The sequence below is a fragment of the Pezoporus flaviventris genome, unplaced genomic scaffold (genome assembly GCF_033815535.1).
Source record: "Pezoporus flaviventris isolate CSIRO_AGI_PZ_B2104156 unplaced genomic scaffold, CSIRO_AGI_Pfla_v1 ptg000045l, whole genome shotgun sequence".
Classification (NCBI taxonomy): Eukaryota; Metazoa; Chordata; class Aves; order Psittaciformes; family Psittacidae; genus Pezoporus; species Pezoporus flaviventris.
In genome coordinates, this window is record NW_026892593.1 from 2,406,378 (window position 1) to 2,420,273 (window position 13,896).

Genomic DNA, 13,896 nt, shown 5'->3' on the forward strand with positions numbered 1-13,896 from the left:
GCGGTTCCTGCTGGCTGCAGTGACCTCTGCTGGGAAGCCCATAGCTGCTCTGGTCCAACGTCAGCACCACAACCCACATCTTGATCTAAAACCACAGGTTTCTCCCCAACCGATTCCTATTATTTTTAGTTTTATCTTGAATTCCATTTTCCTTTAAATAGCTTGTCATTTGATAGTCCATCTCAGTAGAGAAATGCTATGCGGGACACTTTGTTTGTGGGTGTGCGATGGGGACTTCACCAGGACACATCACCCAAAGGGACACATCATCTTCCAAATATCCTCATCCCTATGGGGGATTGTTCCCTTTTTGCTTTAGGGGTGATTCCTCTTCTTCTGCTGTCTTCTTCCAGATTACACTTAATATTGGCTGTCTCCCTGAAGCCCACGTGCTCACATCCTGTATCCGTCTGTTTTCAAATCAGATTGGCTCAATACAGAAGACCCCACAGTGGTAGGACTAAACCTTTTCTCCCCCTTTCACTTTAAAACTGAGCGAGTTTACTGCCCTTCAGAGAGCACAGTGGCGAAGTTCCCATTTGGTTTGCAAATCAGGAAGGGGTGAGGGTCTTGTGGCAACTCTCAGCACAGCATTGCATGTCTGATAAGCTCTTTTCTGGCCTCTGCCCCCCTGGCTGCTTGTCTTTGTGGGTAACACCCCCAGTAGCCATGTGTGTGACAGTTAGGTGTTCCTGGCAGCTGTTTCAGAGGGAGTTAAGTTAGTTTGGAGAACCTCTGAGGTTCTCGGAGGTAGAAATGCAAAGCATTAATATGTGCATGGTGAAAACCACACCACAGGCTAAGTTGGAGGCTTAAACAGATAACACTGTGGCAGATTATTTGTATTAAAATTGCCTTGATCATGATGGTAGGAGGTGCACAAATGAATGTGCATAAAGGAAAATGGTTAAATACATACAATTTTTCATTAAAAGTGACTAATGGATTGATATGTGATTTGCAGTGTCCATTCAACTAACTTAAGCAAGGCAAAACTGCCCTTGTCCTAACTGTAACCCTTAAGGGATCAGGCACTAAATCTGCACAACGAAATGAATGTTTTTAAGCATGTGCTGTGTAAAGCCAAGTGGGAAATGTATTGATTTCCTGTTGTCAATAATAAGAACTTAATTTATGATGCAGTCTACCTGGAAATTTTGCTAAAATATCACAGAGTTTTCCTGGTATTTATGTAGAGTGAGGAGCGTACTCAGGTATTTGTTGCTTTGACATCCTGTAGTGCATTATATTTGAGATCACTTGATGTTAAATTTCCTGTATGTGAAGGTCCTTATATGAATGCAGCCTTTGATGGGTGATTATGGGTGTTAATTCAGGTCAGTCATAAGCTTTCCAGTGAATTCAGAGGAAATTGGATTAGTCTGCATTCTTACAGGAAAGATCCTGCCAGGCACAGGGGACCTTCTGCTCTTCGAATCACATAGACTTGACGGCACTTGGAACAATTAAGGATGAGGTCATGACACATGATTGAGGATCTTAATTAAGCTACTCGAACCTTGAAACATGTAGAGTTTTGCATTTGCTGACAATGCACTTTTACTTTCTTTCTGAACATGTCCATCTGTTGTTTAATGAGTGGTCTTTGCTTAGCACTTCCCAGCTTTCTCTCACTCTTGAAATGATTGTCTGCAATTGGTGTAATTAATATTCTGCCCCTGGAGTTGTACTGGTCATCTCTTTAGGGTTTACATAAGTTAAGCGCATCCATTGAAAATTATTTGTAAGCATCTAAGGAGCAAACCCAGAGAGGCATTGCTCTAGTAGTCAATTAGATGTATGCTTGTAGAGATGATCTTTCTCTTCAGAGCTAGCATTTTGACAAGAGGCTTGGTGAAAATGATCGGGGGGAATGGTGATGGCTTGGGGCCATTGCAAAGGAAGTGCATGGTGTTTAATAGTGCTGCAAATTCCCTCACTGCTCAAGGGAAATTCAGGCGTCCAGACCAACAGTGACATTGGAGCAGGGTGAAGGAGTGTGGGGCTGTTGTATGGCTGCTGCCTCCCTTTGCCAGCTTCTGCATGGGGGCAAATCCCTGCCTTCTCCCTGCCAGCCAGCACCCTGACCCTGTCACTCCCTAGCACCCTCAATTGCTGCTGAGATTTCAACCTCCAACCACCATCTTCATTCATGTGACAGAGGAGCTGTAAACCTTTAATGCCCCAGATACTTAACCCTTAAACATTTTGGCTTCAGAGAGGACTGAAGGAATTTTCTGTGTGTAATAACAGCATTCTGGACTGTGAAGCACTATCTACTTTGGTCAAAATCATATTTTATGATGTTGGATAAAGCACTGACAAGTAGTGTCTAACTAAAAATAGCTTTTAGTTTTACAGCCACTTAACAAAATAAAAATCATTATTTCACCTTACCTTATCTTGTGTTTTTTTCAGGATCAAGCATGAAAATATAGTTGCCCTGGAAGACATCTATGAAAGTCCAAACCATTTATATCTGGTCATGCAATTGTAAGTACTGAGCCTAATGAAGTTTTTGTGTCAAAATCGCCAAATCTTCTTGTTCTGGTTTTGTTCTTTAACCCAAAAGATGGAATACATGGCAGGTATTTGTGTGCAACTGTCTGAATAATCCCTGGTAGGTGATTAGAAATGAATCTCCAGGGGTGTGTTGTTGTGAAATTGGGAATTAATGTTTTTTGTGAATAGTCTCACCCAGATCAGATCAGAGTGAAAAAGCAAAGGGATCAGAACTGGCTCTGTACATATGCAGTTGCCAGTTCTCTGACTCAACAGATACCGCTCTGTACTGAGCAAGAGGTGACCCAAGATGCCACCATGTGCATGGGTACATGGGTGCTGGATTTGCAAGAAAGCGTCATTCTTGCCTCATTGTCATACCATTGTTCTTGACATCTCTCTCTCACCAGAGCCCATCTTCTCCCCTGTTTTCCCCCTCTGAACCTGAGACCAGGTTCATGGCTCACCTGGTCTCATCTAGCTGGCAGGGAGGGGGGATAGGCAAATACTCATAGTGCTTCTCTCCCCCCCCCCCCCCCCCCTTCTGAAATAAGATCTCTAGCTCTAGTTTCTCTTTCAGTTATGAGGGCGCCTCAGACAAGAGTAGAGTAGACAGGCAGGGCAGAGGGATAAATCACAGCTGGGAAGAACCAGATGTGCCGTAAGGAAGCCAGGAGCATCTGAGAGAGGCAGCTCTGAGGTTAAATACCCCACGTGAAGACCTTGGGAGACTATGCCAGTCTGTTGTTAGTAATACCCAGGCATGGAGATGTCATCAGAAGCTGTTCTGCTGGCTGTGTTGGAAGAATAGTGCCCTGGTTTTGTAGGCCTACATTTCAGGCCAGAGTGCTGTAAAAGGACTTGCACAGGAATATCAGTATGGTACAAGTTCCATCAAACCAGCTGGGTTGTAGGAAGTACCAATTCCACAATCAGTTGATTAACAAATCCTTATTTTTGTTTAATTTCTTTAGAAAAAAAAAAAAAAATCATTATTATTCACACATATTAAGTTGTTTAATGTAGTGTAACCCCCATTTTTTTAAATTTCTTACATCCAGATCAATGGCTTATCTGAAATGTAGGTCTGTGGTCATAGGAGACACTGAATATATATTAATATGAATTTCTACATGCTCACAATCCAACACTCACCAGGGAATTACCCTTTCTGGTCTAGTTGTATTTGTAAACACAGCGAACTGATTTTCCAAGGGCCAGGCATTTAGCTATTCCCAAGGGACACAGCTTCACTGATGTCCACTGGGATGAGATGCCTGGCTGAAGTCAGCAGCCAGGAACCCATCCTCGGTGTTCAGGGTGGCAGCTCTGAGCACTCCCAAGCTCTGACAAACAGCTGTGCCTCGTGTAATGATGTAGACCAAAGACATCCTGTGTACAGCTGCATTGAACTGAGTCAGCCAGGGAGCAGGATCAATCTTTTTTACTATTCATAGTAAGAAAAAAACAGGAAAAAAACTCAAAATCCTTGTTTTAGTCTAAAATGGACACAGGCTTGAGTGCAATCAAGTGATAGCACTGTAGCAAACTCCCACTCACGTAGAGAGCCTGGGTGGTGAACCTCATGTGTGTGCATGCTCTTAATCAGCCTCAGCTATGGGGTACTACACATTAGCTGAAACTTATTTCATTCAAGTCAGTTGATGTTATACCAAGCTGTTGCTGTTAGCCCTCCTTGCTGCTGCAAATCAGACAAGGCAATGTTGTTCTGTGTTCTGCATGGAGTATTTCAGGGAACAACCTTTCTGGGCTTTCTTGGAAAAGGGTTGTGTTATCCCAAGGTGGAAAGGACAAATCGACCAAGTACTCACCTTCATCGATGTGGATGTTGCATTAAGGATGGTGCAACCTCTGCACTGTCTTTGAATTTTCATCAGTAGTTGGGATTGGGATCAATTGGCATCAACAGTTGGGTGGCAACTCTGAGAAGTCCAGAAGACTCAAAACCAGTTCTGCATGCCTCCTTTCCTGGTTTCAGTCTAGGAGGAGGCATGCATGGATAATCTCTTGTTTCCAAGGTAACACTAACTTGTTGATACAATAGCTGTGAACCATCACACAGCATGTGGTATCTATTTGCTTACATCTCTGCCCTATTTATTATTAGATTCCACATAGGGTTTTTAGCTTCTCATTTTTGTGTATTTCTCCTAAACGAGACAGCAGTTTCCTACATTTTAAACTGGGGTTTGATATGAAGTAGAAGGGGCTCTGATCAAGCAGCTTTCAGGAAGCAGCATTTAGCTTTAAAAGGGGGGGGGGGGGGGGAAGGATAAAATTAGGGCCAATAATCCTATCCTAGGGCTGCTAATCCTAGATCAGTATCATGGGCACAACAAATCTCAAAGGCATATGCCCTTCTCCCTGGCTCATTGCCTGCTAAGTGGGCACTAACTGGCGTTTCCCTACGGGGATTTTTTTGTTGCATGGATGGCATTTTCATTACCAGCCTTTAGAACACTCCTTGTGGAAAATCCACATTACAGCCCCTCAGCTTCTCAAGAGGAAGGCTTTTGGGGGTAGACCAAGCCTCCCTATTTATGTTTGCCGTCTGGTACATGCTTGTTAGCAGGCCAAGTTAAAGAATAAATATTGCACCTCATTTATTCTGTCAAAGATATGGACAAGCACAGGTACCAGTGTCTGTGCTGGAGCTGGTAGGAAAGGAGGTGAAGAGGCAGCTGTCCGTGTCTGCTTCACAGTTAATTTATTGCTGACAGTCCCTCTGGGAGCTTTCCCAGGGATATATAGGGGTTGGCGAATCTGTCCTGTGTTCCCTTGCCACGTTCGTGGGGAAATCAGAACTCTGGTTTTGGTTTCATGACCTTGTTGTCACATACATTGTATACAAGCCACCATAAAACTGTTCAAAATGGGACAATCCTCTCACTGCAAGCTAGACCAGAACTCTATCTCAGAGATGCCCAGATTTGACAACTCATAATTTCGTGTGCTATCTCAAATCATTAACCTGTTTCTTAGAAATGACTGGGCCATTTTTAATTTATTTTCCCAAAATACAGGATGTTGAAACCCAGTGCCTCTTAAGTTTGGCAAGGTTATGGACAACTCCATGTGTTTTTTTGCTCCAAGTAGTATTGCTCAGCTTTGGTTTGAGGTGGAGTTAATGGTGCAGCTACAAAGCAGAACACAGATGTAGTATAACCTTTGTCTGTCCTATGATGATTCTGCTAAAATTTTACAGGCAATATGGGAAAGTACTGTGGAACATTTAGATTTTGTCATATTTCTATTAGGATGATGTGCTTTCAAACCAAGAAAACACCTATTCCTTTCCAAGCTTGGATTTCCTATATTCCTGTGTTAAGGCCTACACAGGCAACAAAGACAAACAGAATATACTGAAAGTTTTATTCTTTGTGGATGCTGGGTGGAATTTGGACAAGAATATTGCAGAAAACAGGGGGAAATAAAGTGCTTTCAGAAACAGATGTTTTGTTGAGCTGTGTCTTGGTATGATAGTAAGCTTTGTTGTTGATGAGCAGTTACAGGACTTTTGGTGGCCATTGATAAGAATTACCCACCTGTATATTCTAAGCTATCTTCCTTGCTTCATGACGTCAGTATTGGGAAATATCCTGATAACTTCTTGTGACTAGTATTGTCAGATATCAATATTTCATTGGCATAATCAGCCTCCTTGGGTATTGATGATTCATTTTCTGCCTGCTGGAAAATGATGCATAAAATTGGATTTACATAAACACATAGAATCATAGAATTGTTTAGGTTGGAAAAAGATCTTTAAGATCCTCAAGCTCAACAGTTAACCCAGCACTGTCAACACCACCACTAAAACATGTCCCCAAACACCACATCTACACATCTTCTAAATACCTCCAGGGATGGTGACTCCACCACTGCCCTGAGCAGCCTGTTCAGGGCTTGACAACCTTTGTGGTGAAAACACAATATCCAACCTAAACCTCCCGTGGCACAACTTAAGGCCATTTCCTCTTGTCCCATCCCTTGTTACTTGGGAGAAGTGACCGACCCCCTCCTGGCTCCATCCTCCTGTCAGGCAGTTGTAGGGAGCGATGAGGTCCCCCCTGAGCCTTCTCTTCTCCAGACTGAGCCCCCCAGGTCCCTCAGCCGTTCCCCATCACACTTGTGCTCCAGGCCCTGCACCAGCTCCGTTGCCCTTCTCTGGCCCTGCTCCAGCACCTCAATGTCTCTCTTGCAGTGAGGGACCCAGAGCTGAACACAGGATTTGAGGTGCAGCCTCACCAGTGCCCAGTGCAGGGGCACAGTCACTGCCTTAGTCCTGCTGGCTATGCTATTGCTGATAAAGGCCAGGATACTGTTGGCCTTCTTGGCTGCCTGGGCACAAGCTACTTATGTTCAGCCAGTTCTTGACCAACGTTCCCTGGTCCTTTTCCGCTGAGCACCTTTCCAGCCACTCTTCCCCAAGCCTGTAGCGTTGCATGAGTTGTTGTGACCCAATTTAAGGACCTGGCACTTTGCCTTGTTGAACCTCATACCATTGGCCACAGCCCATCTACCCAGCCTGTCCAGATCCCTCTGCAGAACCTTCTTACCTTCCAGCAGGTCGATGCTCCCACCCAGCTTGGTGTCATCTGCAAACTTTACTGAGGGTGCACTCGATCCCCTCATCCAGATAATTGATAAAGATGTTAAACAGAACTGGCCCCAGTTCTGAGCTCTGGGGAACACCACTTGTGACCAACTGGATTTAACTCCATTCACCACCACTCTTTGGGCTCAGCCATCCAACCAGTTTTTTACCCAGCAAGCACCACATGCCATGACCAGCCAGCGTCTCCAAGAGAATGCTGTGAGAAACAGTGTCAAAGGCTTTACTGAAGTCCAGGTAGACAACATCCACAGCCTTTTGCTCATCCACTGAGCAGGTCACCTTGTCATAGAAGGTGACCAGGTTAGTCAAGCAGGGCCTGCCTTTCATCAACCCATGCCGACTGGGCCTGATCACCTGGTTGTCTTGTACATGCTGTTTGATGGCACCCGAGGTGATCTGTTCCATCTCCTTCCCTGGCACCATGGACAGGCCTGTAGTCTTTTCTGTATGAATGTTATAGGACCATTTGCAAATGCTCTTTCTAAATGTGCTGTCTGGGCAGGCCAAAGTAGATTTCAAAAGCTCAACACTGACTTCATCCATATTGTTCTCCTGCATTGAAGCGTGAAGCAGCAGAGTTTGGTTCCTGCAGATTTGTGTGTACCCTGTGCTAGTGAAAGCTGCAAGAACTGGGGTTGTTGCCTCTCTGAAAGGATATGGGGCCGCAAAATCAGTGAAGACATTAATTCCCTTGCTCTCTTTTATTTATCCATAGTTGCTTAAAATAGGTAGGAACTTAGTATTTTTGCTATCTCTACTCTTCTGTCAAAGTTGGTTAAGTTCACTCAGTGGGTCAGAAATTACTAAGGGCTGGCAAACTGGGATGGAGAGCCATTGCCTCACTGCCTTTCGAAAACAGGCTAAGAACAGGTCTAAAATGCATCTCCAAAACTTATGGAACTCATCTGCCTATCTCAGGGCAGGATATGCTGCCTGTGCCTTAGCAGATGTTTTACTAACTTGTTGTTAAAAACCTCTAGTCACGCTCTCTCCAGGGAATTGACACCATTGCTTAACATCCTTATGGGTATGGAGTGTTTCCTAATAGCTAAATCTTCCAGGCTGCAATTTTAACCTGCTGTGCTGGTTATTTCTGTAATTCCTCCTGAAGGTGACAAAACTATTCAATTGGGGAAAGATTACAGGAGCAGTCCTGGAAAGCACGTAGCTATGTAACTAGTGATTGAATTTGAACACCCACCTCTGAGTTTCTTTGCACTTGCTTTTTTCACAGTCAAGGATAGTGCCAAATCCAGAGGAATTCCTATTCATACCAGGATCTACTTAAAGAAAGTGAAAACCTACTGCCAGTCTACTATAGCTTTCCACCCGTTTGGGGAGTGTGCTCCCAAAGAGTGGGTCTGATCGTCTCGTAAGAGGGTTGCTTTGCCCATATCCTGTCAACTGGTGTTTCTGATTCTCCAAGCAAACCAGAGTAGTTCCCCTGTGTGAGGTCTTTTGAGGCTTTGACATCTCTGCTGAGAACAAGCTTTTAGGGTGAGCTGCCCAGTTCAGCCTACCCTGACGTGCTTCTCCCTACCTTTGGAAAAAAACCCAGCCCAAAATGAGCCTAAACCTTGGGGTTTTGGGCATCTTAACTCTGCTGAATCACACAGATGATTCCCATCTCAGAAGAGCCAAGATGATGGGGGCTCCTTCCTGCCAGGGGCAAGTCATGCACCAAGGAGAGAAGTTTGCAGGCTCAGAGGCCCAGTGCCCCATTCCTGCTATTTATCAACTATCCACCACCAGACACATCTGCCTTATAATCCTGTAATGTCTTGAGAGGTAGCTCAAGCAGCAGCTACAACCTGTAGCAAAATCTTCATCAACTTTTATTACCTGAACTACTTCCTTATGGTTTTGTTTTTCAACTCCATGTTTTGTAAACAAGTAAGTGGAGCGCTAAGTGCTGGTTAAGTGCTGAATTCCCTTTGTTTTTTGAAAGCCCAATGTCTGAGCACACTCCAAGAGCAGCCGAGCATGGACGGGGCAGGCAAGTGACATTTCAGTGAAAATACTCAGCCTCCAAGAAAAACAACAGACAATGCAGGGAAGTGCCGTGTGTGCCAGGTTCCTTAAGGAGTCTAGCAAGGATGCGCAGTGTTACAAAACAGCGATCTGCACACCAAGCCACTATCACCTCAGAATGCTAATTAAAGCAAAACATAGATCTGCTGCACTGCATTCCTTATGTGAGATTTATTATGTGTTTGTGGGGTTTGTGCCTTTCATGCACAAAATGTTGCCGTCATGCAAAAGGCAAGGAAATATCTCTGCATTCACAATGGGATTTACATGAATCATAAAAGCAAACTGGGTTCTTCAGCAGTACAAAATACTTATGTTCAAGCATCTGAGAAAAGCCCCCCAGCATCACCTTTTTCTGCAGATGGTGTGTTTGTTATCATTATTAGTAATAATAATAATGGTAACAGGAGAAACACCTCCAGTAATGAAGAACACTGGAGCTAACGACTATGGGCCAGGGGATTCAGTTTGATTTGTGGTACAGGATGAGAGCTCAGCTGCACACCCACAGACTGTTCTTCCTTATTTTCAGTATTCCTGCCTTGGATGAGGGCCAACCTGAATCAGTGCTCAGTAACCATTGAAAATACACTGGGTCAATGTCAAAAGCCTCCTCATGCTGGAGAGGATTAAAATGTGTGGTAGATGTATGTGACAGATGGATCTCACAGGGTTTATTGGCTAGGACATTAATGGATGGGCCAGGGAAAGACGTGTTTCCCAATTCCTGGTCAAGAAAATATACATAAATTTTGTATTAATCAGTTATTGGATTAATTGTTCACTTGGGTTTGGAATTGTTTTTTTGAGCAAATGTTGCATAAGCACTACAGTACCAGGAGGGCTGGTGCACATTTGACCACACCCGGAAGGAGCTTGTGAGGTGTCAAGGGAGCTTTGCTTGGTTTTGGTGCAGCTGAGCAGACACTCAAGGGCTTTACTTAGGCAAGACTTCATTTCCTTACAGCTTGAGGAGTGAAACAACAGTGATTTGGGCAAAGAAGCCTTTGTGAATCTGCAATGGAATAAGAAATAGCAGTGACAACACCTGTGGCTGAAAAAAAAGTCTTTTGCTGCTTCTGTGGACAAGAGATTTTTGAGATGAGGGGAGGGTGCTTTAGAAGGCACAGCTAGTGAATGTGGAAAGCAAAGTGGGACAGCAGCAACAGGGTTGAATATGTGCGACACGACAGGGAGCATCAGACCATGATTGTGGGAGAAGCACTCAGGAAAATTAATCTTGGGCCCATCACAGCCTTCGATGTGAACATATTGCAGACGTGGGCCCAAACTGCAGAGCTGGGATGTCAGATTTTGAAATTGCACATTGGGCATGTGCAATGCAGGTTTTAGTTCCAGTCCATTTCTAGTGCTTAATGCAGTCAAGTGTGTGGTCTGTCACTATAACTGATAGAGAAAAAATACCTTTAAAAAAAATCATGCCTTATCAAAACCTTTGAAGGCATATTGACTGAACAGCCCTGTTAAAAGGCTAAAGGAGTTAATCCCACTGTACTTCAGTACTTTTGCACTAGAGCTTTGCAAGCTGCTGACCGCACAATAAACTGACCCCTGGCACCATGCCCCTGGGAACCGGGTAGTAGCTATTAATCCAGTGTCGATTTCTTTAGGGAGAAAAGATTATTACATCAGCTGGGTTACACTAGTGAGTGTTCAATACGAAGGAGTATCTCCACTTTTTCAGTGGCTGAGAGGTTATGAGCAGAGTTGGAAAGATTAATGTTGGGGTAGAGATCAGGGCATGGGCACATTTGTTGGTAACAAATGAAGAGGCCACAGAGTGATCACCACATGACTTTAGACATCTTTAATTGTGTAGATAGTGTACGATCCTGAAAGTGTGAATGTGCTCATAAGATGGTCCTACCTGCCCTTAGCACTTTGGTTTTTCTTCTTTTCTGGCTATGGCAGGACTTCTGGCAGCTCGCACTCCAGTGTCCTCTCCAAACACAACAGCTTCTCCTGGGACCATCACCGAACAGCAGCCCTTATGGTTCCTTGTGCTGTTTCATGTGTAAGGGCTTCAGCTGTGGCTAGGAGGAGGTGTTTCAGAGTCTGTGGGCATCAGTCCAGCCTTCCTACAGCAGCACAGGAATGGTGAGAATCTTCTTCATTTTAGGAACTACAAAAGACTTTCTCATGATGATTTCCAAAACCACTTATAGGCAGTCACCTTCATCAGGTGTAGATGATTGTCAGCATCCTTGCTCCAAACCTTGCACTCATTATTGTTAGGTTAGTCTGAAGTATCCCAGTATGGACTCATTAGCAAGGCAACACTGAGGGTTGTTTTTTTTCAATCAAAGTGCTATACTACATCTGACAGAGTGTTTTTTCCCCCCCCCGTAGCCTTGGGAATCAAGAGATAATGGAGACACATTTCCACATTTTCATTGAACAGACACATTATCATGTTGTTTGTTTTTACAGTTGAGATGAAAATGGATTATTTCTTTAAGGTATCTGTTATTGCAAAGCTGCTGTTGTCAATAAGGAAAACAAGAAGTTTTGCCAAAATCCCAAATAATCCTTGTTCTAATGTATTATTCTTTAAAGTTACAGAAAAAAAAAAATGAAGGTCTCATAAATCAGACAAGCATATGTCATTATTTTCCTATTCTGGTTGAGTACAGTAAGCAAGTACTTTCTGGTCTTATATCTCTATTTGATGTAATGTCCAGTTCCCAGCAAGGGCCAGTACCAAATCCTTAGAGTAAGAGTATGTGCCTTGGTTGTTTTTTTACAGCAGTAAATTTTGGCAGCATCAATGTTTCTTCCTTCAGCCCACCGTCAGTTCTCTTGCTAAGTCCTCAGTTAGGGCTCCCTGTTGCAGCTGGGCACAGGGCATATGTGCCCATGTTGTATAGCTCGGTCTAGTATAGGCATTTCACAGGGCAGCACTATAGATCTGCCAGTAATCCTGTGGAATATCACTGCTTCCCTCAGAGCAGGAGTGAGGTCTTTCTCTGCAAACAGCAGGCAGATGGCTATTTAGAGCCCTAGCAATTTTCTCTCCATTTTATTGGCTTTGGATAACCATCACCTTCCTTTTATGCTTTGCTCAGAAGTTTCATTGCTGGTTACTTGATGTTTGCATAGTCACTGAATGAGTCTTTTACATTTAGTTCCACATCTCTCAGTACCTGGTAATTTACACTGCGGTGCACTGAAATCAATTAAATAGCTGGCGTTTAATTCAGGAGGAAGGAGGTTTGCAGCAAGGCAGATAATAGATGTTAAATCCATATATGCCGCAGTATGAGAATTCATTATGATACAGTAGGATCTCTCTCAGGCACAATGTGGAGGCATTCTGATTAAATGGTTCCACTCATTTAAACAGAAAAGCACTTTCATAACAACCTGGAAAGCTTTGAAGTGAAATAACATGTTAGTGAAGCAAGATGCAAAATTAACATTGACGTTCACACGTCCGTTCTTTTACATGGTGAAGCCATTATTAAAAGTTGATTTTTCCCTCTGGAATTTTCTTCTGGAGGAAAGTTGTGCAGACTGTGGTGAAGGGGACAGTAGTAGGCTCACAAGTGTTACATATCAGTGTGTAACAGAAGACAGGTTATGATTTTGTGGAAAAAATAGGCTCAATTTCCCAAGCACCCTCATATCTTAGCTCCAGCCTTTGTTCTAGGTAGTATAGTCAGGCAGGTTTCTCTGGTCAAGAGTCTGTAAGTGACTCCAGAGTCAGTTATGTTTGTGTTGTATTATCCAGAGGTTCTGCGTACAGCTTCTAGAAGAAGAACCTATTAAGAAAGGTAATGATGAAACGTTATTGTCCCATTCACATTCATGCTGAAAGAAAAGACCTCATTTTACATTTTGTCTTGTATTTGCCCCAAAAATCTACATAGGGCATATTTTTAAAGCTGGGGAGATTCATATGGTTTTCTGTAGCTGGGCTGAGGGTCAGGGCTTTAAACAGGATTGTGGTAAAGTCTGGAATGTTTAATGGAAATACAGGTTGCTGTTTGAAATCCTGTTTTGACTTTTGTAGTGCTGTGGTTACCTCTTCTTACAGAAACTGTTTTCATAGGACTGCAGAAGTTCTTGCCATAGTTTTCGGCTTCAAACATTCTCCCTGGAAAATTATTCAATGGAAAAGAAATGTGGAGGATTTGGGGATTTTTTTTTTTTTTTTTTTTTTTTTTTTTCTGAAGCAGTGGTTAGCTCTGCTGCAGCCCAACTTACTTTTTTAAGCATTTTATAGAAAAAGAAAATACTGCTGCTGGTGAAGCCTTTCTTTGATGCATTTATAGAACATGTGCTCATTTTATTCTGATTCATGCTGCATGGTTATATCTTAGCCTCTAAAGGCTATTTTTCCCCTTGGATTGGAGGAAAAGTGTGTTCAGAGACCCAAATGCTTACATCAGCCCTTCCCTTCTCCAACCCAAAATTCCCATCTGGGGCTGTGTGATCCTGGCTTAGCTGTAAAAGGCTTTCTTTGCTAGAGAACTGGAGATGGTTTGGAGGAGTTTGGTGTTTATTCTGTCTGATTATTCTGTTGGTTAGTAGCATTTAACTGCTCTTTAATTCTATTTCTTCATCCCTCATTGATGATACTCTGAGGAGCACTGACATCCTTAGACACAGTAGAGCCTTTAGATGTCTGTGTGTTCCTGAAGAAGGAAGATACCCCTCTCCAAAAAGCATTTTAATGAAACAGAGGTCAGAAATATAATTTG

At 43.3% G+C, this 13,896-nt stretch overlaps 1 protein-coding gene across 4 annotated transcripts in view; it reads left to right on the forward strand.

Moving 5' to 3' along the window:
* Window positions 1–13,896, forward strand: part of CAMK1D (calcium/calmodulin dependent protein kinase ID) — a 222,555-nt gene that overhangs the window by 128,715 nt on the left and 79,944 nt on the right. For all 4 annotated transcript variants that reach the window (XM_061467239.1, XM_061467236.1, XM_061467237.1 and 1 more), the window contains one exon: window positions 2,419–2,493. In XM_061467239.1, the coding sequence (XP_061323223.1) occupies window positions 2,419–2,493 (75 nt within the window). The remainder of the gene's footprint in view (window positions 1–2,418; window positions 2,494–13,896) is intronic.